We start from the raw sequence: 27,127 nt of genomic DNA on the forward strand, positions 1-27,127 counted from the left end.
CTCTTATCATTCCTGTCACGAACTCGTTGCAGCTTATGTGAGGGGTCAGCTGGGACTCTGAAGCAGTATGAATTTGTCAGACTGAAAAATGGAGAGAAAAAGGCTCAAACCTCGCACTGCAGAAGTCATAGGTACCCATCACAGTTTTAAGCTGTTATATAGGAACACATATCTGAGCAGAACACCCGGAGAGGAGGACCGCAGATGTTCTGGCTGCTGTTCAAATGCTTGGTGCCATGGGGTTGTGTTGCACATTTTCTTGTGCCTCTTCAGAGGCAGAAGAGTATGTTCTGCCTTCATGTCAGCAGCAGCTCCTTGGTTGAATGCTTGTTTGTGTGAAACAAGTCCCCTCTCTGGATCCATCTGAGGACTCATCTTCCTCTTTTTCCCGTGCCCTCTACAGTTACCTCTGACAATGGCTTCAGGTCCACATGAAGTAGCAGATAAAACAGAGATGACTTCTGTGGCTGTTCCTCTCACTAGACACTCTTGGACAGTAACAAAGTCATGCTTTATTTCAGTGGGCTCCCTCTCTGTGCCTTCCCCTGGTGCTGTTTCTCTCCCTGGAGGCTCTCCTTGCTCATTCAGCACGCTCTCAGGGTTTCAGTAACTTTTCTTGCAAGGTCTCTTGGGACTGCATGTGTCTGTGCTGTTTCTCCAGCCTCTTGGTTTTATCTCACTCTTTGAAACTTTCCCAGAACTGCAGTGACTTTTCTCTGACCTCCAGAAACTGAAGCTCTTGAGCCCTGACACTCTGACTGGCACAACCAAGACCTGGAGACTACTTTGGGATGTCAGCTTTCCCAGCACATGCTGGATGAAAGTTGCATCTGAGCAACACCAGCTAAAAATAAAACCTATTCAACTGAAGCTAATGGCAGGTTGCCATGAGTTATTGCTCATTAAAGTGAATTGTCAGATGCTTAACTTCAGCTAATCATTTCCTGCTGTGAGATGGGCCTGGAATGAAACCTACTGAAATGTGGGAAGGGGATTCACAATAACTAAATTTAACTAAGGGTGTAATTTCCTTGGACTCCCTCTGTAGTTCATGGAAAGAGAGAGGCTCTTACAGGGTGTGATCCCAGCTTTACATCACCCTTGGGCAGAAGTGTGCACCTCTCCTTGGCTGCCAGGAACATGAGGTGAGCTACTGCCTCCCACAAAACTGAACTTCCATGAGTGGTGGAGTTTGCCCACTCCAGCTAGGTGAGTGCTTGTTTTCCTCCACCTAGGTTTTTACCTATTAGAAAGCTGAATATTAAAACCAGCAGATAGGGCAAGAGTGCTTTCCAGTGTAGCTAAAGAGAACTCTTCAGATCATCTGTTTCACAGCAGTTCTATCCCTTTTCCAAGAAATAGTGCATATTCAATAAAGAAACAGTGCATTCTGAATGTTGTGATTAATTTTAGTTTTAGTCTTTTTTTCCCCCTCTGTTCTTTTTTGGAAGCTAATGTTGTTTGCATGTTTGGTAGTGAAACACAGTCAGCTTTTTATTTTTTTCAGTTACAGTGATTGGAAAGTTTATCAGGTATGTCTGCTTTTAGCAGCATTGGCTAATTTCTCTATTGGACTGGGAACTTCTGCATAAAATATTTAACTCCATACCACTGTTTTTGAGTATTGGCAGAAGTACTTTCATCCACGTAAATGGAACTGTGAGAATCCAGCCAGACTGATTTGTGCCTTTTGATGTTCCAGCTTGAAGCTTCAAATGATACTCCAAGACACAAACAGAAAATTCAGTTGAACCTTCTCAATTCTGCCTATTTTCAGATGCAAAAGTTAGGGAGAATGTTTGAACTTTGGAGCAAAATTCATGTTTAGGTTCCAGTGATGTAGTTTGAACATGTCTTCACCCTCTGGTGTGAACCTAGGTCCTGCATGCTGGAGGTGGGGAGATTCAGGCTGGATGTGAGGAGGAAGTTCTTCACCATGAGAGTGGTGAAGCCCTGGAATGGGTTGTCCAGGGAGGTGGTTGGGGCGCTGTCCCTGGTGGTGTTTAAGACCAGGCTGGACGAGGCTCTGGCCAGCCTGATCTAGTGTGGGGTGTCCCTGCCCACGGCAGGGGGGTTGGAACTAGATGATCCTTGTGGTCCCTTCCAACCCTGAATGAAACTATGATACTCTCTCATTTTTCCCTCAAGATGACTTGTGGGGCAGGTTGGCAGATGGACACATGTAGAGGGCTGGGAGCAGTGGGGGAGTTGTGGAGGACTCCAGGGAAAGTTTTGCAATTCAATTGTGAGAGTTTAACATACTTCCAATTTAAAGACCTTTTCAAGCCAGCTATCCTCTTACCTTTGTCTGACAAGGGTACCAAAAGTTTCCTCCTCCTCTTCACTTACATTCTTCACTGGAGTCTTTCTCTGAGGAAGTGCCTGAGGAAACAGTTTACTGTTGACATTAAAGATTGTCATATTCCTTGTTTACATTATCAACTAGTGTTTTCACTTGAGCAATAGCTGTAAAGTGACTTTCTATTATCCAGATGTAGCATCCCGAATTTTTTGCAAATCCATGCCAGGTTTTACAGGCAGAATAGGCTCTAGCACTAAAACTGGGATTGGTACTGTCATCTGCCTAAGCCACAAAGTTTTGTAACCCTGACTCGTGCCAATAAAAATGTTTCACTGAGCATGCTTTGGCCATTTAATACAAAAGCACAGAAGGCACCAAAGAAGCAGTTTTCGTACTTCATTCTGCCATCTTTATGTCTGTCAAGTTGACCTTTAGCCCTGAAGCCCTTGAGCAGATCTGAGGTGGGTCTCACAGCAGCATTTTCCAAGGGAAGGTATAAAGCCACAAAGGGCATAGAGCTTTGGACTGGGTCCTACAGCGTCTTGTATGGTGAAAGATACGCTCTAGGAAAGGGCAGGAGAGGGTGCGTTTTGATGGTTCAGATAATTCTTCTTGTTTTCATGTGAAATACTAACAGAGGCTTTGTTTGTGCATAGGATGGGTCTAGAGGACTCCTGCTTGCCAAGATTTTCTAATACAGAGATTCCTGTTCGGGAAATAATCCAGTAAAGACCAAGTTAGTCTTTCACCCACATCCGACTGAATTCCAGCTTTGTCGAAATGTTATTTTCTAGGGATCACTAAATATGGAAAATGGCCTCTGTCAAGCACAGCAGAGCTAATTTATGTGCTTATCAGTTAGATTGTCATTATTGGCTTTCATTCATGAATGGAATCATTTCTGAAGAAAAATTGTTGATTTAAATGCCCATGTTGATAGGATTACAGAGTTCCCATTCTGGATCAACTTCTTTGACCTTTCTGGAAAAATCCCTTTCTCTCAGACTCTTTTTCTGGGATGGGAAATGGAGCCATACATAAATCAGATCAAGATTCATCTCTTTTCACTTAAAGCAAGATTGTGTCCTGCCATACTCATCTGTCTTCATAGCTATATTGTTTATTAACTTTGAGTTATGGAAGCATATTTTCTTCCTATCATATGTGATCTGTGGTTACTATGAATCAAAAAGAGAAGCCTGATGCTTTCTGAGTTGTTCTGAGAAGCCTTTCCCTATTGTGGGTCTGAGTTCCTGCCAATGAGCCTGGTGCTGCATCAGCCTGATCAGACAAACCTCCCTTCCCATGCGTGCACTGGGGAACAGGGAGGTAAAAATAAAATGCCATTCCAGACATGATTCTTCCTGACTCAAATGGGAATACAACTGTGCCTCTGAACTGGGTCTGCAACCATCCAGTTTTTCCTCTCAACCAAGGTTGCACAGAATTGGAATCTTCAATTTTTCAAGATCAGTACTTTTGTAGATGTCTGCTTGCTTGAGCAACAACAAATATTTCATGCCTCTGGGGGTGTAAGAGCTTTAAATGTTAAAGCTCTTTGGTCTGGCTGAGTATCTGTCACAGTCCTATTGCCAAAAGTTTCTTGGAGATTGGCTTGGTGGTGTTTTGGAAACCATCATTTTTTTCTGTCTGAATGAATGGTTTGGCCAGGAAATCAATCCAGCCACACCAGTCTGCTGGCCTCCCTACACCCATTTCTCTTCACCAAATACCTTCTTTTAGATGTGTGTGTCCCAGGATGTTCCTGCAGACCTGCTGCAGTGGCAGGGCAGCCACTGCTTTGCTGGTCTTTGTGGGCAGCAGCAGCTGCCTGAATTACCATGCAGTGTACTGCACTGTACCAAAGTGCTCTCTGACTTTTCTTAAAGCAAATTGTTTCCAAACAGCTCTGCCAATATGGCTTGCATAGCATGTAAGTGTTAGTGCTTTGCAAGAAGAGCACAGATACATGCCCTTCTCTTCTGCTTGATCCACCTGGTGTCTGGATCTCAGGTGAGTATCAAGTGTTGCGATTAATGTGTTTGTAGCCATGTGTGCCACTGAAGCAGTGGAGCTCACACAAACACAGCTTAGGAGATTGTCTCCAATGTCCTTCTTGGCAGATTTTTTTGTGTGGTATGTTTCTGTTTCTCATTTTGTGAGCTGTGCTCTTCCTTGAGCGCCAGTCCTCCCTTTCTGATCTTGTCAAGGTGACCTGTTTTATGTGCAAGGGAAATCGCTCTCAGCAAGGCTGGCAAATGGCAAGCATGACTTGCTCACTAATGTGTCCATATCTGCAGTTCTTTTTAAAAGGAAAGGTTATGAATATTAAGTGTGGACTTTCAGTGTGGTTTTTGGACAGTGCATGTTTGACAATGGTGAGAAGTGGGATGATGAAATGGGAGTGTACACATGTACTTTGTATGTGTGGAGGGTGCTGGGTAGAGCAAACTCACCCTGACTTGAGGGGCTCTCATGATGTCTGGGGACAGAAAGATTTTATACCAGCTTTTTTCTTCCACCTTCCTGCCTTGCTCCAACCAGCCAGAGATTTTGTTATGGGGTAAAGGCAAGGTAAGGCCATGTTTCCAGTCTTGGGCTCCATGCGCTAAGCAAAACTCAGTCTCTGTCCCAAATACCTTACACAGTGGTCAGTCAAGCCACTTCACTGGACAAGGAGAAAGGAGGAGACTTCATACCTGCCAGGGCTGCATATGGCATGGCACAACAGAGATTTAGTAACCCCTTGGCAGATTACCTTTTTCATCACCTTGAGCAGGGAAATCCAGAGCTTCATTCAAGTGGGATCATTGCACAGTGTAACACACCTCCTCCTGAAAACTTTGGATTGGCTTTCATCATGGTTTGTGGCACTGGAGGTCTGATGCTCAGTCTGTAGAGGTTTCCATGCTCCAGGTTAAACTTTGGACAAAATTCCTGAACTCAGACAGGGTGGACAGTGGGCCAGCATGGGACTTGGGTTGCTTCTGTCCACCTGCTACCTTCCCAGGATGACAGGGGCAATGACTGACCGTTGCCTCCCTCAGGTGAGGAGTGCTGCAGTTTGGGAGGTGCTGTGTGTCAGTTTTTGCCCTGGCTATGGCCATGCTGCCTAGGCACAGAGAGGGAGGCAGCAGGACCGAGGCCTGGCCTTGCTCACAAAACCAGGGACATTTCCTGGTGGGAAGGGCAGTCCCTGCCCCTTCTATCATGGACTTTGAGGTTCCTAGGTTTGGCCCTGCCTTGAGCCTGCCAGGCCAAGGTAGGATTGCAGAGCTCAGTAACAGATGCTTGGGGCAGAGAGAACGGTCCCAGGCTCCATTTGGCCTCCTGTCAGCCCTCCTCCCCCACTAAAAGGTAAATTGGCAAGATGCCATTTGACTGGAGGTGGGAGTTTATTCTGTGTTATTTCCAAGCTGTGGTAAAAACCTCTCTGTATATGTGGAAAGAGCAGCTTGTCCTCAATTCTCCTCAACATCCCCTAAGCCCAGTCCCCAGCAAAGGCTGTGACACAGCTGCTTGCCTCAATTCATCCCTGACAGCGGCAACCTTCGCACGGCAATTGCTTCCAGCATTCCTCCTGTGACTGCAGCCTAGCTCCCTTTGCAGCAGTAATTCCCAAAGTTAATCCTCTGGCAGTGGCAGTGTGGGCACCTGAGGTCACAGTGCTCAGCACAACCCCTGGGCAAGGAGCACTCAGTCTTTCCCCACTGCCTGCAGGACATTTGGTGCTGCCAGGGGGACAGAGGGACGAGGGTGCTTGCAAAATCAAAATCACCAACGTGAAACCATGAGCACTGCTGACGCAAGGTGTGCTGATAAACTCCCACAGCATCACGTGGAGTCTGCGAGAGGAGACAATTTAAAGCCTATTGAGTGGAAGATAAGCTGGCCACTGACAAATATTATCTTGTGCTTGTTGATTTAACACCGCTTTGTGTGCATGAAATAACATCAACGGGAGCTGGCTAAATCCAGGCCTTTTTGAGATAAGACTGCTACTTTGCCCTCATGGAAGAATGTCAGAAAATCCCTAGCAGCTCCACCTGGGATCTGTCCTTCTCCCAGCCCTGGCCACACTCACTCCTGTCATCAGCATACAGATGAGTTGGATTTTCTTCATGTCTGGGAAATGAACTTTGTCATCTTCAAGCTTGTTACAATTATTTCTGTATGTTCTAAAACCCTAGCTTTTGACCTCAGGTATGTAATAAATTCTTGGTTCAACTTCTGACTGAGGCTGTTTATGCTTGTAAAATATTACAGCTCTCTCAGCCTGTGTTTTACAAGCTGGCAGATGAGTCAGGCTTCAATCTCTGCTTGATGCCTAACTGGCTGTGAGCCGCTGCTCTGACCAGCAGGGTAGGAGGTCTGCATGCAGTTAGCATGAATTTGCCTCTAAAACAATGTAGCTCTCCCTCAGCATTTGTACTACTTGGTATGTCAAATAATATTTATTGCTGAACTAACACTATCTGGATGCACCAGGCTGTTTTCATGTGTTAGAACTTACATTTTTGTTTTCTTCTGGGTCAGATAAAAGACTCAGAGGTAACTATCTAAAAATGTTTAATAATATCAGCTGACTGCTCTCTGATGTGGAGTCTGAGATGTATCTTACAGAAGCATGACAATTTCTGAATTGTGTGGAAAAGAAGTTTTTCTTCTTAAACTGTGTGGGGTTAAACATTTCAGTCCTTGATTGCTCCTGTGGAGGGAATTGCTTTGACGTGCTTTTGGAAAGGTGAAAGCAGAGCACTTTTTCCTAATGAGCTTTTGAAAAGTCTTATTGACATTGGCACATCCTTGGTCTGTTGCTTTTTGGGGGGAGTAAGGGAGGTTGCACTCGTTTCTGAAGTGCTAATCTAAATGTGTATTGATAGTTGTGCCTGGATACAGTTCAGCAGAATCTCCTGCTTGGAATACTTTCTAATTTTAAGCCCACCTTATAGCTCATTCTTGGGGGCTTGCTTCAGTTTGAGCAATTTGTCATCGTTTGTAATTGTTCATTCCTATTTCTTAATTCTAGGGAAGGTGTGAAGTCTCTGACAAATTGGTTTCAGGGACAAAGGAGATAACTTTAATCTGCTTCAAATAACCTTTGAAAGTTAATAAGTCTAACAGTAATGCCACTGGGGTCTGGAAATGGCTGGGAAACACTTGCAGAATTGGAATCTGACAAAGTGTTGGTGGCTGTCTGGTCTCCTGTGTGATTTGCTTTTTCTGCTTCTTTTCTTCCTGGCAATTCACAATGAAATCTGTGGGAAGAAACTGAGAAATTCAACACCTAGCATGAAATTCAGGCTTTTGTCAAAAACATTGCTGCCTTTGATTTTTTTTCATAAGGACAGGTAGTGTGGTAGGAAATGAGACAATTTTGTGAGGTTGTGAAAATGCCTGTGGTGGGGCATATTCCTCTGTGGCGTGCAATAGAGTTTACTCAATGTTTGTGAGCTGCAAAAACTTTCATCAAGGCAGCTTCTATTTTCATGCTTAGGACTACCAAGCACTTGATGTGCACTAGGAAACAGAAGAGGTGTTGGTACAATCTCTCACCTGCATTGTTTTCTTCCAGATGCATATTCAGTCTCTTCCAATGACAACGGGGGCAAGTCTGATTCAGTGGCCAACTTGCAACCTCAGCCATCCCTCAACTCCATCCAGAGCTCCCCTGGCCCCAAGCGCTCAACCAACACCCTGAAGAAATGGTTGACTAGTCCAGTGCGCCGGCTCAACAGCGGGAAGACCGAGAGCAACATCAAGAAGCAAAAGAAGGTGCGAGATGGCAGGAAGAGCTTTGACCTCGGCTCTCCAAAGACCGGAGATGACACTACTCCTCAAGGAGACAGCGCAGATGAGGTGTGTGTTGGTGTTTGTTGCAGGAAAGACTGTATCTGACAGTCTCTTCTGTGGTGTGTGATTCACTTTTTAGTAAACACAGTTCCTTTAAGGTCTGGAGGGGGCAGGAATCGTATTTAAAATGGCATGATCGAAGCTGTCTTGCAAACAGCAGCGGCATCCAAAGAGCAATGGGATATATAGGGAATGGTGTTTCAAAGTCTGCATGTGTTATTGTCCTTTGACTAGATTGCTTTTAATAGCCTGTTAGAAAGCTGCCAAGGATAGAAATGAAGTTACTCTTGAGCAGCTGTTACCACTTTTTGCTGAGCTCATGCCACCTATATCCTACCATGGCAGTGTAATTCATTAATGAAAGAAAACACTCAGAGAAACAGCCATGTTTCTATTAAATCAGCTACGTGTTTGTAACCACATTTTCTCTGCAGGGATGTTCTTTGCCAGAATGGCCTTCCTGATACAGTGAACATGGAATTGCAAGCCACAAATGGAGAAGATACTAACTGAACACAAATAGAGGAACATGCTTTAAAAATTGTACATAAAGCTGTTCTCATTTAAGTTGAAAAATACTTGTCCATCAGCACATAGCAGCTGTAACGGCCTTGGCTGACTGGGTGACCTAGGAACTGTGTTTCAGTAACTCCTACAACGCATCAGAGTCAGCCAGCAAGACCTTAGATCTTTATTGCTTCACTTCCATGGCACTTAGCATTACCTGCAATTCTCTCCACCCAGTGCAATGTTGAGCCAGTGTTAGTATCAGCTGATTCAAAGCCAGTTGGTGGGGCTCAGCTATCTAAAAAGATAAAAGAAACCCATCCCTGTGTCTAATTATAGTTAACTTTTCTTCAGAAGAGCAAGAAAGGTTGGGGAGAAGATGAACCAGATGAAGAGTCTCACACACCTCTTCCTCCTCCTATGAAGATTTTTGACAATGATCCAACCCAAGATGAGATGGTAAGGCCTCCTCTACTCAATCAGATTGCTACCTCACAGTGGTTTCGTAGTGGTCTTCTGGTATTCAGGGCCTAGACTTGTAGTTATAAGGGATTCTTATGTGTAAATCTTCATCTGATACCTTTCACCAACTAGGTTTACAAATAGTGCTGGAAGGGGAATTTAGCCCTGGCATGCTGTTTCAGGACAGGTTGATAGGGTGCTTGTGTGTGGTCAGAAATTCCACTCAGATTCGTAAGGCATGTTCTCCATGTCTGTTTTAAAAGTGCCATCAGTGTCTGGCAGTGGCAGCAGAAATGGTGTTAGGAGACAGCCTGGGCCTGAGGAGTAGCACAGATGCTGGAGTCTGCTTGAATTCAGAAATACCACTTTTACTGAGACTTAGACAGCTTGAGTTGTCCGCTCAAGCTTTGTGTGTGATTAGAGTCCAGGAATGTTTCCAGTCTGTGCCCCACCATCTACCCTCCATTCTGAAAAGCTTTAAAATTTGCAGGTAGTAAAGCCTACCCAATCTTATCAGTTGGCATTTTTGTCATATGTCCACTGAATGGTCCATCAGCTCCAGTTAGTTCAGAAGTCCACAAGGTGTCTGAGGTCCCTCTCAAGAAGGTGAGAGAAGCTTTGGTCTCCCCATTTTCACGCACCATGCTGGTGGTGGTAGTTCATTGCTGTAAGAGTCTCTTGAATGGTAAGCCCGAATTAGCTGGTAGATGATGCAGTGGCTTGCAGAATCTTTCAGTTGTTCTCCTGGACTTGGGGTAAGAATCTATGACTGTGGCTATGACAGTAGTTTGCATTCAAAGCCAATGCAGGTCCTGTCCGCCCATGTCCTTCCCCACCCTCTCCTGGTGCTGCCATCTTCCTTGTAGAAATCCATCCTTGTGTTTAGCTTGTTCCCTGCTGGTGTCTGTTTTTAGCACTGCCACTTCTGTAGCTCTGTCCTCTGATTGTAATTACTGCATGCAAAGAAGCAAGGATAGGGGAGATTAATAAACTGCCATTTAAGAAAAAAAATAATCCAGCAACCCAGAATGTTCTTGGGGAAGGTTCAGGCAGGAGTTTGGAAGCATATAGAGAGAGAAGGGTACAAGTATTTCTGGGACTCAAGAAGCAGTGTAATGGAGGAAAGAATGTGGGGGCTTTCTGCTAATCTCTCAGGAAATGTTATGACATTGTGGTGGCAGCAAGACCAGAAGGAAGCAGCTGGAGTCAAGGACTCCTGCCCTTTGAGTGCTGTGTCTTGTGCTGGCTGTCTGGCGAGGGGCAGAGGCGAAAGGTCAGCAAAGTAGAGCCATGTTGGATCCATGCCCAGCACAACAGCAGTTGCTCCTGGCTTGTTCCCCCTCACATTGAGCTCAGTGTATTGGGGTTACTTTGCATTTTAGTTTTTGAGGGTTTGCTTTGTTTGTGTTGGTTTGGGTTTTTTTCCTTAAAGAAAAACAAAGCTGCTTTAGTCAGGTCACTATTTTCCCCCTGTTTTTATTTTTAACATGCCATGTGATTTCAGCATTTCTTAAATACATTTCTGACAGTGCCAGTCTGGTGGAACTAAAGTGTTTTCCGCTCCAGATGTTTAAGCTTTATAGAGTGTTCTGGCATCTCATTTCTTCACCCACTCCTAAAAGAGAAGATTAAATAGAGCAAGACATGTCTGAAACCCTTTTTTCTCTCTCTTTTTCTTCTCCTACTCACTTTTGCCACCTGCAAAAAAACCCATGGGCTCTCAAACATAGCTCCTGAACTTCCTGGCACAGGACCACCACATTAGCAATGTTTGAGGCATACTGGAGCCAAAAGGTCTTTAGTGGTGTTAACTGGAGCAATGCTCCCTGCTCTTGTCCTGCTGCTGCTTACAGTCATGGGCCTAGGTTGGACTAGCAGCACTGTAGGGAAGTAGCAGTGAAAGGTGGGGAGATGTCTGCATGGTGTGGGGGGTGGCACCTTTCCCTGAGCTCTTCTGCAAGGCAGTAATAATCATGCCTCGCTGCTCATGGAGGCTCTTATAAAGACAAATGGCAAGGCATCCTCATATATGGCAAGGCAGCCTCGTATTATCCTAATATTCTGTGATATTAGAAATTCATCATTTAATTTCTGGGAAATAGAAATACCACTTTTCAATTTGCTCCATGCAAATCAGACTCCCCCCTCAGTCACAGAAGACTTCTAGGCAGCAATTATTTCCATGCTTCCTTCAAAATCCAGCAGTTATTTACTTTACAGAGATATTGAGCAATTTTGGTTAAAAGAAGTTAGAATAGCAGCTATCTGTTGCCTCCAAAAATTGGACTCCTCCTGCTAGAATGGTTATGTTTGATGGCTATCATGTGTGTGTTTGTCCAGTATCTGTTCAAAGTCCCTGTTTGCAGTCTTTTTTCATTCCCCAGGCACGTCTGTCCGCACTGCAGGTAGAACAGGCTGTCTGAGCTTTTGCATTTGTATGAGATTCCTGCATTACCAGCCTAATTCCTCAATTACCAGCCTGATTACCTGTAGTTTTTGTTGTTGTTGTAATTAGAACTGTTGATTAGATGTATTATTTGTGAAAGGTGAGACAATGAGTGGCAGGCTGTTCATGCTCCTGCTCTGTCACAAGGCTTCTGATTAGGACTGGTCTCCTTTGCCTTCCTTTTTTCCTCCTCCTGGGGGGCTGTGTCACTCAACAAGAGCAACCTCCCCAAAGGGCTGCTGAAAGGGGAGGCCAGCTGCCTAATTCCTGCCATCACATTTCCACATCTCATTCCCCAGTACTGTTTAATATCAGATGCATGTTCCCCAGCACCTGCACAGTGACTTTGCTGAAATAGCTGCTCTCCAAAAGATTTTCATTAAGCATCTGAGAGATGGATAAGCTTTTTAATTATTTTAATGCAGAATTTATAAAAATTTAGGCACACTTTAATCTGTGTCAGAGAGCCAAAAGGAGGTTATCAAAGTTTCAGTCAGTGCTTGTATTTTGTTCCTGTACATACAGGTGTGCTAATACATACCAATTCCCACAGCTATTGCACGGGGTTGGGTTTTCAAAGTGAGGTTTCTTGTGACAAAGACCAGGGAGTGAAGAGGCCAATGCAGAGCAAAAACCTTAAACTAAAACTGGGTATTTCACACAAGTCCAGTCTTCACAACACCAGGAGGGCTGATTGGGTAGCATATTGAATGGGTACCAGTGTTTCTTGAGGTTTTCTAACAACCAGCAGCTATTAGCTGTGGCTACCCGAATATGGAGACATTCAAAGACATTATGTGATGTCAGACACCTAAAATCAAATACCTGGGACCAACAGGCAGGCATACAGAAGCAAGACTGAAAGTATTCTAACATCTATAGGGAAAAGAGGGCACCTCCAAAGAGTGTTTCTGCCTTCTTATTCCAGGTGCTTAAGGATGGAATGAGATAAGTCAGGGTGTTTTCTCTCCACTGATTGCAGAGAGGGGAGAGAAAAGATGCATATTTCAGGTGGCTGAGATAGCATGAATAGGAAGTGTCATTTGAATTCATTTGGAGTGGCAATCAATCTGTGGGGAAGGGAGGGAGATCCCCTCTGCCTCTCTCCCCTATTGCCTGTAACTCCATGTGTATCTTGTACTTAACTGCATTTATTAAATATGTATGTATGGGGGAGGGGGTAATTTATTACATCTGCAGTAAGGAGATGAATTTTCTGCAGCCTGTAAGATCACAGCTGTCCTTTGAAGGAGGCACCAATAGACAAAAGGAGTAGGCTGGCAGCCTGGTGGAAAATGAACTTCAATTCTTTGATGCCGTTCCCTGGTTCCCAGCCTTGGAACTTCTTAGAGCGAGACGTGCAGCCAGAAGTGGATGGCAAATCTGTGCTCGTCTGATATGGCAGCACTCACTCACCTAACCATGCATGTGGTCCTGTAACCCTCCTGCTCCCCTTCCACATTTGTTCTCCTGCTTCACTGACCACTGGTTTCCTACTTCCTCCTCATCCTGCTAACTTGCTTTTCCTTTGCAACCTGGTGTCTTGCAGTCCTCTTCTTTGCTAGCTGCTCGACAGAGCTCCTCCGATGTCCCAACTGCTGCGGATCTTGTCAGTGCAATAGAAAAGTTGGTCAAAACTAAGCTGGTAAGTTTAGTGCCATGAAAAATGTGTACACAACAGAGCTAATATGACTCTAGGGAAGGGCCTTAAAGTCTGCCTCTTGTTTCTGATTTCCTTGCTTTCCACCTCCATCTGCTATGCTTTTATTAACCCTCTGTGCACTACTTCTGAGTAGAATGTGTGATATTTCTGTTCCCCGTGTGAGATGAACCCTACATCTCACATTACCGTGTAGGCTCTGTGTTGTACAGTGGAAAGGCACTTCTGGAGCAGGCTTAGCAGAGCATGAGCTACTGTACTGTACTCTTTCTGGGGTCTTGTTGGTATTCAAATATTTTGCACTATGGGATGTTTTGTTTGTTTTGTTTTAAAGCTTGTTCTGAGGCACAGGAGTTTTACTACCCAACAGCTGAATTTGTTTGGTATTCTGGTTTCCCTAAAAAGACCCTCTAAAGAGTGGAACTGCTTGAAGTATCACAGCTGTGCTTTAATTTTGCAAAGATTCATGTGTCTCTTTTAATCTTGTCAGCTCTTTCTGACAGGGAGTGGAATAGGCCATAAAAATGCTCTGGGTTTAATTTGTTCAAAAATGTCAGTATCCTGCATTTTCCCTGTCTAGTCCCATGCCTATTGAATAAGGAGTAAATCCATTTCATATCTTGGCTTAAGTTTTCCCTGAAACAGTTCAAAATGTTAATATCAAAGCTAAACCTTTTTTGTACATGTGCCAGAACCTCTAATTTGGTTAAATCCTTACTTAGAGCCCATTTGACTTAATTAACAAGTCAGGATTAAAGCAGGTTTGTGACAAGCCTACCAAGGTTCATTTAGAATAGAATAGAATAGAATAGACCAGGTTGGAAGAGACCTTCAAGGTCATCGCGTCCAACCTATCACCCAACACCACCTAATCAACTAACCCATGTAACCAAGCACCCTGTCAAGTCTCCTCCTGAACACCTCCAGTGACGGCGACTCCACCACCTCCCCGGGCAGCCCATTCCAATGGGCAATCACTCTCTCTGTGTAAAACTTCCTCCTGACCTCCAGCCTGAACTTCCCCTGGCGCAGCCTGAGACTGTGTCCTCTTGTTCTGGTGCTGGCTGCCTGGGAGAAGAGACCAACCTCTGCCTGTTTACAAGCCCCCTTCAGGTAGTTGTGGAGAGCAATAAGGTCACCCCTGAGCCTCCTCCTCTCCAGGCTAAGCAGCCCCAGCTCCCTCAGCCTCTCCTCATAGGGCTCGTGTTCCAAGCTCCTCACTAACTTCGTTGCCCTTCTCTGGACTCGCTCCAGCAAGTCAACATCCTTCCTAAACTGAGGGGCCCAGAACTGGACACAGTACTCGAGGTGTGGCCTAACCAGGGCAGTGTACAGGGGCAGAATGACCTCCCTGCTCCTGCTGGCCACACTGTTCTTGATGCAGGCCAGGATGCCATTGGCCCTCTTGGCTGCCTGGGCACACTGCAGGCTCATGTTCAGCCTACCATCAACCAGTACCCCCAGGTCCCTCTCCGCCTGGCTGCTCTCCAGCCACTCTGACCCCAGCCTGTAGCACTGCATGGGGTTGTTGTGGCCAATGTGCACAACTATAAGAATGAAGAGAATAAAAACAAAACAACAACACCACCCCCAGTGATCATTATACAGTAATTTTACTCTAACTCTGTGCAAACAGCTTTATCCTGTGAGTCATTTCAAAGGGGTTTGGTATTTTCTTGGTTTGAGATGTTGGTGCATGAAAATAGTCAGCATATGTAGGGTGCTTGATAAGGAGCAAGTGGTGAAGAACCTCTTTGTGAGATGAGAAAACAAGAAAGACATTCCCAGAAAATGTACTTAAAATAGCTTGACTCTATCAAGGGACTAATAAATTGAAAAGCATTTCATTAATCCAGTTAGATGTATTTTCAGAGAATATTTTTTTCCCTCCACATTCAGCCTATTAGGTCAATTGCAGTTGCTTTCCAGGGATTTGGGGGAAAGGTTAATTATTGTGGAATGTTACCATGCATCCATCTATTTCTGTTTCATTTGTGGTTTACTTTACTAGCAAGAATCCCCATTCAGCCTTTGGCAGAGGAACACTGACCTGTGTAGCCTAACACTCTTCTGTTGGAGACATCAGGATATTTTCAGGTTGTTTTGAAATAATTTGGAAGTGGTTTCTATTCCTGGAACTACTGGAACATCTTTTCCTGCCTTCTAACAAAAGGACATTGCTATTTTAATGTTGGGGTTGGGTTTTGTTGTGGGTTTGGTGTTTTGGGTTGGCTTGGTTGGTTGGTTGTTTTTTTTTTTTGGGGGGGGGGATGTCTTATATCAACTTAAAACTAGTTTGGTTTACTTCCCTGCAGGAAAGTATTGCTGAATACTCTGCTTGGTTTTAGACTTAGGCGCTGATTGCCGAACTTGAACCAGAAGATAAGACTGGAGCTGGAGTTGAAGGATAAGGTTGATTCTGTTGTTCTTTGGGTGTTTGGTTTTTTTTTTAGACCCTTGAAGGAGGATCTTACAGAGGAAGCTTAAAAGATGCCACCGGCTGCTTAAATGAAGGAATGACACCTTTGACTCCCCCACGAAACCTTGAAGAAGAGCAAAAAGCCAAAGCAATGAGAGGCAGGATGTAAGTTGTCTTGCTGGTTCTTCTTCCTGAAGTATGCTCCCAAGGAGGACACATAGCTGCACAAAAAGAATGCTTTGTAGTCAGTGAATGAGCATGGAACTAGGAGTAAAACTGTGTTCTGCTTGCTCCTGTTTGTAATTAACCTGTAAAAATACTTTATAAAAACACTTGCACATGCAGGAAGTTCATTACTGCTCCTTAAAGTGTACAGTTTTTACCCTAGATAGTAAATAATCTGTTGCTGTGAAAGCCTCTCATCTATTGCATGAGCATTAGTGAGGTGTTTGCCTTGGTGATTAATGCATTGCCAGAGGTGAAATCAACTCTTAAAAGGTGGTATGGGATTGACCTTGTTCGTTACCTTCAAGGAAAAGAGCAGAGAATCCCACTAGGATTTTTGTAATTCGAGAATATGCTTTGCCATAGTTATTAGCAAAGGAAGAGGCAGAATTCAGATGCATTTGTGGTGGAAACACATCACCTGAAAGAAAGTTCCATTTGGGAAATCCTCATGTTCATGGTAATAGGAGAGGAGAAAAATATGGTGACAGCTCCTGAAAGTTGTTTTTTAGAATTATCTGTACACTCCCTTAAATATAACAAAAATAACACTGTGCCTTCAGAGCTTATCATGACTAAAGCATTTCTTCAATGCATAGTTCAGCTGAAGGACACAGAGAGTTGGTGAAATAGAATATAGAATTATATTAAAGAGAGCTGAGGTACCCCTTTTCTTTACATTGCCTCTTACACAAACAACAGTAAATGCAATGATCTAATCAAATGGTAGATTGAGGGGGGAAGTATCAGTTCATACAATTCTCATTGGAGCATGGTAAAGGTAAGAGTTAGAAGAGCAGCATCTCCTTTAGGAAAGGTGCCAAGCAGGGAAGCAAACCAAGTTGGGGAAGACGGAGGAGGTAGTCAGAGTAGAAGAGGAAGTAGGAGCCAAGTGCCACAGGTCTGTGAAAGCCATCGTTTGCTCCTGCCGTTTGTCATAGGAAGCCAGAGAAGCAATGCAGTAAGGTACTGGATCAACTCCCAGGAGCAGGCAGGGACATGACACTCCTGGATGTGTTTCTGAATGGAAGAAGTTTTCTACTAAACAGGCGTCAGCCTTCCGGCAGGGAACATCTCTGCCCACGCCTGTCTCCTTAAAGCTCCTTGGTATTGCAAGTTGTTGGGTTTCTCTGGTAGCAATCCATTAATTAAATAACTGACAGCTAACCGCAGGTTGCAGGTTTAGCACAGACCTTTGCCACTGTAAGCACAGATACAGTAACACTTTTGAGCGTGCAGTGCCGCTGTCAGGGGGACTGGCAGCGTCAGCCGTAGTGAGTGGCTGCCTCCATCCAGATTTTCTGAATGCCAGGGTATTTAGGAGCATCTGCTAGTGGCTTTCAGCACAAGGCATCTGTCTCCTTTACAGCTCCTTTCTGTGTGTTCTGTATCTCTGAGGCTTGCTGGGTTTGATTCCATCACTATATGAGGCAGCTGAGCTCCCAGCTTGAACTGTGACCCCTATTGCCCACACCAGCAGATGAAGCCTTGTGTAGGCACGGGCAGTAATTTCCTGTGTTCGACAGCACACATATGCCAGCGGTTAGCCCTGGTGTTAGGAAACCCCTATTCCATCAGGCTTCATTGCTTCATTTCTGTGAGCCATAAGGCAATAATCTCATTGAACAGTGCTGTTCAGTGCAGATTTCACACAGTTACCAAGATACCCAGATGCTCAGACTTATTCAGAACTGTGGAGGCTCTATCCTTGATCCAGTTCATGCCATTTTAAACGCTGCTCTGTAGTCAATACCAGTTGGTGACCAGGGCAGGCACTTTCCAAGCAACTGCCATGTTATCAGATGAAATGAATGGCCTTGAATTTTTGGCAGCATGCGTCTTAGAATCCTTGAATTTTGGAGTGCCCCTAAGTTCCTGTGTCAGTTAGGCTTCACAGGACTCATAGAAGTCATCAAGGTTGATTTTTTTTACGTGCAGTAGCAAGAAGGGAGCTGGGGGACCACTGGTGCTGAGTTTAAGGTAAGCCATGGAGGTACAGACCCTGGTTCCTAATAGAGATATATATTTGTAAGTTTAATCTGTTCACCTGATAGACAGGTGGTCACTGCACTGATGTTTATTTCGCAGCCACTAGCCTGCATGGCCTGCAGCATTACGTGCTGCAAGTACCCACTGCTTCACTTTTAGATCAGGGCTTGGCCAGATGGATCCTTGCTCGAACTGAAGGAGAGAAAGTGGGCAGATGAGAGAGGCTCTCCCCATTTCCTGAGCAGCTCTCTGTGTTTGTGGGGAGTGATGGAGACAGAGGTGGAGTGAGCCAAAAAGTCACCTCCCAGCATGCCTGCCCACGTGGAGGAGAGGTGACAAACCTTTTGCAAGGGCACAGCAGGTCAGCCAGCAAGAGGGGCCTGTGCAGCATGAGCTTGCTCAGGCCACATGCCGCTGCTTTATAAGGAGCAGCCTTTTGCCCTATGTGTGTTTACTACCCAGGCACACAACTTGGCAGAGCACTTCGGAGAGCACAGCCACTGCCAGCTCTGTCTTATGCCAAGGGGGCTGGATTTCACTCTTAAAGGAACAAGAAATGTTTGACCTCTTCCTGCCTTGTGTCTTAAGTGTCTCTTTTGGGACATGTTGGGAGAGCAATGTGAACAAGATTATTTTCTCTGTTACCTCTCACAACTGAGCCTCTCCTTGCAACGCTCTAGGTATTTTCAACCAGGCTTTTGTCTTAGCACTGTCTGCCTTCAGCCCTATCACGTCAAGTGGGTCAGTGTGCTTATTGATGTGAACAGAGTGACATTAGACATGAAAGCACTCCTCTATCTTCTAGCCTTGTTACTGCCTTAGTGAATTTGAGTGCAGATGGAGTTTTTGTCATGGGCCATGTCTATGCATTGGTGTAGCTGAGAAGCAAATCTGCAGCAGGCTGTAAGTTTTTGAAATTGTCCTTGAAAGAACATTAGTCAGTTTGACTTAAAAAGGGAGGGGCTTCTTTTACCTTGCTGTTGTTCATGCACAGGACCTTCATTAGGTGACTCTTCTACTTGGGGGGATTGTTACCTCTGAAATCAGCATTTGACACTCACACACAGATTACCTACACTGAAAGAGTAAGATCCTGGTTATGGTGGGATATGGGCTTTGTTTTACAATTGTTCAAAACTTCCAAATTAAAACTTAATCTTGGATAAAGCCAGAGGGGCTAGGACAAGAAACCCACTCCTGCTTGCTGCAGAATGGGTCAGGACACATCTCCATTGCTGTCAGGGGTTCTACATGGAGGATAGAGGAGAGCAGGGAAGAGCAGTTCAAAGCACAGACAGCTGTTCATGCTGCTGCTTTTACAGCAACCTGGGCTGTGAGAGGAAAGAGGGACAGAAGAGTAGAGTAGAGTGCAATGGAATGGAATAGGATAGACCAGGTTGGAAAAGACCTTTGAGATCATCAAGTCCAACCTGTCATCCAACACCGCCTAACCAACTAAACCATGGCACCAGGCGCCCCATCCCGTCTCTTCTTAAATACCTCCAATGATGGTGACTCTACCACCTCCCTGGGCAGCCCATTCCAATGGCCAATCTCTCTTTCTGTGAAGAATTTCTTCCTAACATCCAGCCTAAACCTCCCCTGGCACAGCTTGAGACTGTGTCCTCTTGTTCTGTTGCTGGTTGCCTGGGAGAAGAGACCAACCCCCACCTGGCTACAACCTCCCTTCAGGTAGTTGTAGACAGCAATGAGGTCTCCTCTGAGCCTTCTCTTCTCCAGACTAAGCAACCCCAGCTCCCTCAGTCTCTCCTCATAGGGCTTGTGCTCCAGACCTCTCACCGCTGGTTAAGACAAATGAAACTCCCCTGACCTGAAATGTGATGGTTCTGTCATTTACATTCCACAGAGTTATAAGTAAGTGAAGAGTGAGTTGTGTTATGTGACCTGGATGACAGTGGTGTTTTAGGGAAATTTAATATGTGGTAAGAGGAGCAAATGGTAACGTCAAGGAATCTGGTCAAATACGTGTGTGTTCTATTTTAATTCAGGTTTGTCTTAAATGAACTGGTACAGACTGAAAAAGACTACGTCAAAGACTTGGGAACTGTTGTGGAGGTGAGCTGAAGCAAACTCTGCTGTGTAAAATGTTTTCCCACTAAAAAGCACCATGCTGACAAGTGACAACAACAGAAAAATACAGCACAAGAAACAAACGGCTTTATTTTGCACTCTGCTTCCATGGTCCCCTTCTCATGTTGACAGAAACAAGAAGAAATGCCTTTGGAAACTATTTTTGTTTCCATCTAACAGAAGTTGTATTTTAAGTTTCAAATCTAGTGTGCAAAGGTTTTTCTTGGCTACCCCGCTTGTGACAAACACTTTCTGCTGTAATGCAGCCTTGAGGGCAATGGGGGAGAATAACTTAAGCTCCTATCACTTACTTTGTGCTTGCTGTCATATTCAGTAATGGTAACACACCATTTACTTCAGTTTGCACCTGGACTCAAGTCCAGTGCTCGAGTACCTTTACAGAAGCTGAGTTTGGGTCTGTGCTCAAGTGCATGTGTGGCCTGTGGGTTATTGTTTTGCAAACAAACCCTTGAGGTAAAATACAGTTTGTGCTTGGTTGGGTTTTTGTTCTGTTAAAAACCAGTCATAGTTTTTGAAGTTTCAACTCACAATGACCTGGCTGATCCCTAGAGATCACCTGTCAGGGACAACTCACATGCAGGGGCCTTGGTTTTGTTTTTTCCCCGGCAAGGACTCAGATCTGGAGGTACAGGTCCGCTTTTGGCAATGCTTTTGGCATTCGCTAGTCCAAGGAGAATTATGAGCCCACTAACAGTAATTTTTGACAGCTTCCAAACTTGAGCACCTTTGTGTTATCTTATGTTTACTTCATGCAGTGCTAGCAAACCCAACAAGCCTGCAGTGAAGTTACAAAGAAACTCTCAGGAGGTGTGACTCTGTTAGACTTAAGGGCTTGGCTTTGTGCTCCCACAAAACACTTGTGATGAATGGAAGAAATCTGTATGCAGTCTGGCTTCTTCATCTTACCAGAGAAGCCAAAAGCTTGATAAACTACTTTTGTTTAACTTTTATCTTCTAATTGCACTTGCCATTTCAATGACACCTAATGATGGTGTGTGTAAGCACTGCAGATATTCAGAATAAATCCTGTAAAATTTTCTTTTAAGCAAACTGTGTAATTTGAAGTGCCTAGATGGTTTGGGGTTTAAAATGGTACAAAAGGCATTTTAAGTGTTCTCTGTGTGAAAAAAAAGTCCTGGCATTAAGCTTTTGCTTCTTTGAAAAGAGTGTGATTATGCTCCCCTTTCAAATGAACCCTTCAGTAATCACTGACTATTAATCCTAAAGGGCTTCATGAAGAGGATGGAAGAAAAAGGAGTTTCTGAAGATATGAAAGGGAAAGACAAGATTGTATTTGGCAATATTCACCAGATCTATGACTGGCATAAAGAGTAAGTTTTTGGTTTAGTTCATTTTTAAGCACTTATGAACTGCTTGTCCACAATGGATTGGTGTGGTATATGGTGTCTGTGTGTCTAAGCCGCTTTGAATTGAATTTGCAGGTCATTCAGGGCTGAACTTCCAAAGGACATTGCCTCAATTTAAGTGGTTTCTGTTGTTTTGCAATTGCTGCTTAATAACTTCACTAATCATGTCCCAGTGGAGGCCAGTGACAAGTGGAGTCCCTCAGGGATCAGTCCTGGGACCTGTCTTGTTCAACATCTTCGTGGGTGCCATGGACAGTGGCATTGAGTGCACCCTCAGCAAGTTTGCTGATGACACCAAGCTGTGTGGTGCAGCAGACATGCTGGAGGGAAGGGAGGCCATCCAGAGGGACCTGGACAGGCTGGAGAGGTGGGCACAAACCAACCTCATGAAGTTCAATAAGAGCAAGTGCAGGGTCCTGCATCTGGGTCGAGGCAATCCCAGGCACAAATACAGACTGGGAGACCAGCCCTGAGGAGAGAGATTTGGGGATGCTGGGGGAGGAGAAGTTCAACAGGAGCTCTCAGTGTGCACTTGCAGCCCGCCAAGCCAATCAGATCCTGGGCTGCATCAGGAGAAGTGTGGCCAGCAGGGCAAGGGAGGTGATTCTCCCCCTCTACTCAGCCCTGGTGAGACCCCACCTGGAGTACTGCGTCCAGTTCTGGAGCCCCTATTACAAGAGGGATGTGGAGGTGCTGGAAGGTGTCCAGAGAAGGGCCACGAGGATGAGCAGAGGGCTGGAGCACCTCTCCTGTGAGGACAGACTGAAGGAGTTGGGGCTGTTCAGTCTGGAGAAGAGAAGGCTCCGAGGTGACCTAATTGTGGCCTTCCAGTATCTGAAGGGGGCCTACAGGAAGGCTGGGGAGGGACTTCTCAGGATCTCAGGTAGTGATAGGACCAGGGGGAATGGAATGAAGCTGGAGTTGGGGAGGTTCAGGCTTGATGTGAGGACAAGGTTCTTCACCATGAGAGTGGTGAAGCCCTGGAATGTGTTGTCCAGGGAGGTGGTTGAGGCCCTGTCCCTGGGGGTGTTTAAGCCCAGGCTGGATGAGGCTCTGGGCAGCCTGATCTAGTGTGAGGTGTCCCTGCCCCTGGCAGGGGGGTTGGAACTAGATGATCCTTGTGGTCCCTTCCAACCCTGAATGATACTATGATACCTTGAATCCTGAGAACATGCTCTAATTCATGTGCTCTCAGCCAGAGTTTCATGGTACACCAGATCCTGGTACAGGCTATATCTACCCAGCCAAAACTGATACAGTTGCATGATGCACAGCATCGATCTTACATAAAATCATTTTTCCCAGGGAAAAGAAAATTTTGGTGGGCTATAGCTTTGCACTGCCTGGCGTCATGGAAGGGTGTTTATCATGCTCTCTCTGATCACAGATACAGCTTTATGCTGGTTCAAACACTGTGCCAGGAGCACTGGTCAGTGTGACAGAAATGTTGTACATGAGAGAGTCTCTGTGTCAGTGATGTGCTGCCAGTAACTCTCTTACTCCTTGCTGGGGAGCCATAAGAAGAGTCTTAATGGGAGATACCACTATGATATCCACAGGTGTATGAGATATTCACAGCTCCTGAGCTACTTGCTGCTCATAAGCAGTCCCAACAGAGCTCCCAGAGAGCTGCTGCATGTGGGATACTTGCTGGATCCTCAGCTGACAGGATCACAAAGACTGACCATGCCAGTAGTACTTGAGTGATACTAGCAGTATTAGTAGAGTGATACAAGGCAAATCCCTTCAAGATCCTTCTCATGTAAAAGCTCTGACATGGTTTTAACTCTGAATTAAGAACTCTGTCTTGAAAATCTTGCTCATACAAGTAGCTTTTGAAAAGCTGCTGGAAACACAAAATCCATTCCTGCTCTAACTTAGGAACAGCAATGTCCTGCTTATGGACAGTGTGGTCACCATTTCAGCTCTGCCATTCAGACATACTCTACAGCTCCAGCTAGGTAGAATTTGAGTGTGCATGTGTAGACTTGAGCAATGAACACCAGGCTGGATCTTCCCTCAGCTCTGGACATTTCTCTCTCCCAGGAAACATGGTATCCTTTACATTATGTGTCCCACAGGTGCTTATCTTATGGGCTGGGCCTGGGCCTTGTCCTTATGTTCTGACAGATGCCTTTGTGAGCACAAAACAAAAAACATCAGAAAAGCTTCACCAACAGAGTTTTTTGTCACCAGTGCTATGCATCATTTTATTGAGATGATAGGAATTCTCTCTAACACATAATGATAGCAATTTTCTCTGTCACATAGGGAGAGACTCACTATTTTTACTTCTGCATATCTGGGTCAAGAAGTCTATTTAAATGCAGATGAATTTAACATTCATAGAGGACTGAGTTATGGGAGCAGCTGTATCTGGTGGTAGTGAATGTTTAGTTAGGACAGCTGTCCAATGTGCATCTTTTTGTGAGGTTTTGGGATTTCTTGGAACCAAACCATTACAAGGCATGTCCTCTCACCAAATCTGGCTGTTGTATCATATCCATGGAGGCAATTTGACACAGAAATCCTCCAGTGAAAAAGAGCAAGATCATGGCAAAGGAGATTGTCAGGATTTGCCTACCAGTTAGAAAAAACTACCAGTATTTCCAAAGTTTGGAACACAAGCCCTATGAGGAGAGGCTGAGGGAGCTGGGGTTGCTTAGCCTGGAGAAGAGGAGGCTCAGGGGTGACCTTATTGTTGTCTACAACTACCTGAAGGGAGGTTGTAGACAGGTGGGGGTTGGTCTCTTCTCCCAGGCACCCAGAACTGGAACAAGAGGACACAGTCTCAAGCTGTGCCAGGGGAGGTTTAGGCTGGAGGTTAGGAAGAAATTCTACAGAGAGAGAGAGTGATTGGCCATTGGAATGGGCTGCCTGGGGAGGTGGTGGTGTCACCATCATTGGAGGTGTTTAGGAGGAGACTTGATAGGGTGCTTGGTTGCATAGTTTAGTTGGTTAGGTGGTGTTGGATCATAAGTTGGACGCGATGATCTCAAAGGTCTCTTCCAACCTGGTCTGGTCTGGTCTGGTCTGGTCTATTCTATTCTATTCTATTCTATTCTATTCTATTCTATTCTATTCTATTCTATTCTATTCTATTCTATTCTCTTTTACCTCAGAATGTTCCTGGTAAGGGCATTCAAGCTAGAATAACCTCCAGATGCTGCAGATCAAGATAGAAACAATGTTCATGAATTACTATTATGAATTGCAATGTAATGCTAACAATAATATGCTGGAAACCTGTAAAATTGAGAACATACCAAAACTCCACCTGGCAAAAATGTATTGACTTGTTTATTCAAATGGAAACTTCAGCATCTCTTTCACAGTGGCCAGTGCTCTAAATCTGCTCACACAGCTGAGAGCTCATGGCAAAGCTTCTTTTGGTATACAGAAAAGCTTTGCTTTGGGAGTTCTCAGTCAAACAAAAGCAATTCTTGCAGTTAGATAGTCATTGGCACTTTTTACTGTGATTGGCACTTTTTACTGTGATAGTAGGAAGAACAGATAGTTTGCAAGACGAGACCCCCATATCTCACAGCTCTCATCTAATGTTTTAGAAATCCCACCATTAAGGGCTGAAGCCAAGCTTATCTTTTCATTTACTACTGAATACTATAGCTAAAATTTCCCTGTTATAGCTGAAGGACCAACTAGTTTGCTGCTGGGATGACCTAAAGAAGTGTTCTGAAATACTGATATCCTTTCTTCCAGCTTTTTCCTAGCTGAACTGGAAAAATGTCTTCAGGAACCTGACCGTTTAGCACAGCTCTTTATTAAACATGTAAGTCTCATTTTGTAATGGATCTCTAGTGTAATTGTCATTTAGGGTGTGATGACACCTTTCCAAAAACATCTGTTAGAGGCTCCCCAGAGGGGTTGTGGAGTCATCTTCTCTTGAGACTTTTAAGACCCATCTGGATGCATTCCTGTGTGACCTGCGCTAGCTTATACAGTCCAGCTCTGGCAGGGGATTTGACTGGGTCATCTCCAGAGGTCCCTTCCAACCCTTAACATCCTGTGATTTGTTTGTGCTGACCTCATACTTTTATATGGCTAGACTGAATTTAAACATGAAGTAGCTCTACAGTTCTGCATCTTTAGCCAGCAGCTGGATTGAACTACAGCATCAAACACTGCCTTCTTGCAGACTTATTTTGGTGGCAAAATTGATGTGGCCAAGCACATCTTTGCCAAAATACAATTACAACAGATGCTTGCCAGCTGTTACAATTGCCATGTTGGTGTGACATTTGCCAGAGTGCAACTCTGCAGCAAATTTCAAATCTACCAGCTGCAGATGGCATCTCTAACTGTCTACCCCCATTGAAACCTCCCCTTGTGTAAGGTGCCAGAGTGGTGAACAGAACCAGTTGCCAGTTTGCTTCCCTACTTCAGCAAACTAAACGTTTGATTAAACCAAAAAGAAAGGAAACCCAAGCAGAACATCAAAGTAACTTTCTGGCAGCTTTTAACAGCAGAACAGAACGGTAGCCAATATCTAACCAGGCTGCTGTGCCTCTTGCTTTCGTAGGAGCGGCGATTGCACATGTACGTGGTGTATTGCCAAAACAAGCCACGATCTGAATATATAGTAGCTGAGTATGAGGCATACTTTGAGGTAAGCATGGCTCATTATACATTACTGTTACTTATAGCTGTGAGTCCTACTCAAGTAGACTATTCTGTAACCTGTGGGGCTTGTCTAAAACAAACTCTGCAAGATTTTGATACTGCACAGGCTGCTAATGTCCGGGGCAAAAAAAATGGTATTATTTAATTTATTTCAAATTCTCATCTTGTTAATTTCTAATAAAAATTTAATCCAGTCCTTGACTATCTGTGGCCCTCAGGGTACCACAACTGTATGGATTTCTGTCTGAAATAAAACAAGCCTTTTTAATCTGTAGTCCACAAACAGGGGAGGGAGGTGGAGATTGTTGGAGCTGGGTGGTGCCTGTTACAAGTATCCAGCTGCTTTGTTTCAAGAAATCTTTGGGACTAGACACATTTAGATATTAATGTGAATGAGCTTATTTCACAAGGGAAAGATGTTTTGTTTCACCTAAGGGCATGAGGCACGCTCTGCAGGACTTGTTTGTGATCTAATCCCTGCTGTAATGGAAAGAGCAGTCTCCAGACCTTGCAGTCCTGGTCAGTCAGGCTCAATGGGGAAGGGATCCTGAGCCTTCTAGCTTGGTCATGACTTTTACGCAGTCTTTGACTAAAGGTCTTTTAAATCCTTTCAAGTTCCCTCTTGCAAACAAAAGATTAAGAACAGACCAACTTTCTGTGGAAATAAAGTCTCTGCTGAGACATTTTATCATGCTCTCTGTCTTGCTCTGTGACTGTTTGCAATTGGTTTTAATCCTCAATTTTTAGGAAGTTCAACAAGAAATAAGCCAACGGCTAACCATCAGTGACTTCCTGATCAAACCCATTCAAAGAATAACTAAGTATCAGCTTCTTCTCAAGGTGAGTGGAAAGAAACAGTTTGCACTGAACTGTAGTCTGCATCTTGCATTAGATGCTGTTATTTTAAATCGGCCTTAGTTTCAGCTCAAATACATTCATCACATTAAGAGGAAAGAGGAGTCTGCTTAACCGTGGCCATACAATGACAGTGCCCCATGGAAAATGTCCAGAGAGCAGGAGGGAAACATCTGTGGGAGTAGTTTGCAATTCAGAATTATGAAATTCTTTAATTGGATTTTTTTTTTTAATATAAGTGTAAACTTCAAATAGGAGTTTTCTGCCTCTGAAGTTTCAGAGAAAGCTT

The 27,127-nt window shown here is 44.5% G+C and overlaps 1 protein-coding gene across 8 annotated transcripts in view; it reads left to right on the forward strand.

Annotated features, from left to right (window-relative positions):
• KALRN (kalirin RhoGEF kinase) overlaps positions 1 to 27,127 on the forward strand; it is a 556,957-nt gene that overhangs the window by 484,409 nt on the left and 45,421 nt on the right. For 5 of the 8 annotated variants that reach the window (XM_068139024.1, XM_068139017.1, XM_068139016.1 and 2 more), the window contains 9 exons: positions 7,878 to 8,161; positions 9,017 to 9,121; positions 13,120 to 13,215; positions 15,684 to 15,814; positions 19,873 to 19,939; positions 21,203 to 21,306; positions 25,063 to 25,132; positions 25,883 to 25,969; positions 26,731 to 26,823. In XM_068139024.1, coding sequence (XP_067995125.1) covers positions 7,878 to 8,161; positions 9,017 to 9,121; positions 13,120 to 13,215; positions 15,684 to 15,814; positions 19,873 to 19,939; positions 21,203 to 21,306; positions 25,063 to 25,132; positions 25,883 to 25,969; positions 26,731 to 26,823 — 1,037 coding nt within the window. The remainder of the gene's footprint in view (positions 1 to 7,877; positions 8,162 to 9,016; positions 9,122 to 13,119; positions 13,216 to 15,683; positions 15,815 to 19,872; positions 19,940 to 21,202; positions 21,307 to 25,062; positions 25,133 to 25,882; positions 25,970 to 26,730; positions 26,824 to 27,127) is intronic. The other 3 variants (XM_068139015.1, XM_068139019.1, XM_068139018.1) reach the window with 3 other exon arrangements.

Source organism: Melanerpes formicivorus, unplaced genomic scaffold (genome assembly GCF_026170545.1).
Source record: "Melanerpes formicivorus ecotype bairdi unplaced genomic scaffold, bMelFor1.0.p_v2 SCAF_5, whole genome shotgun sequence".
NCBI classification, from domain to species: domain Eukaryota; kingdom Metazoa; phylum Chordata; class Aves; order Piciformes; family Picidae; genus Melanerpes; species Melanerpes formicivorus.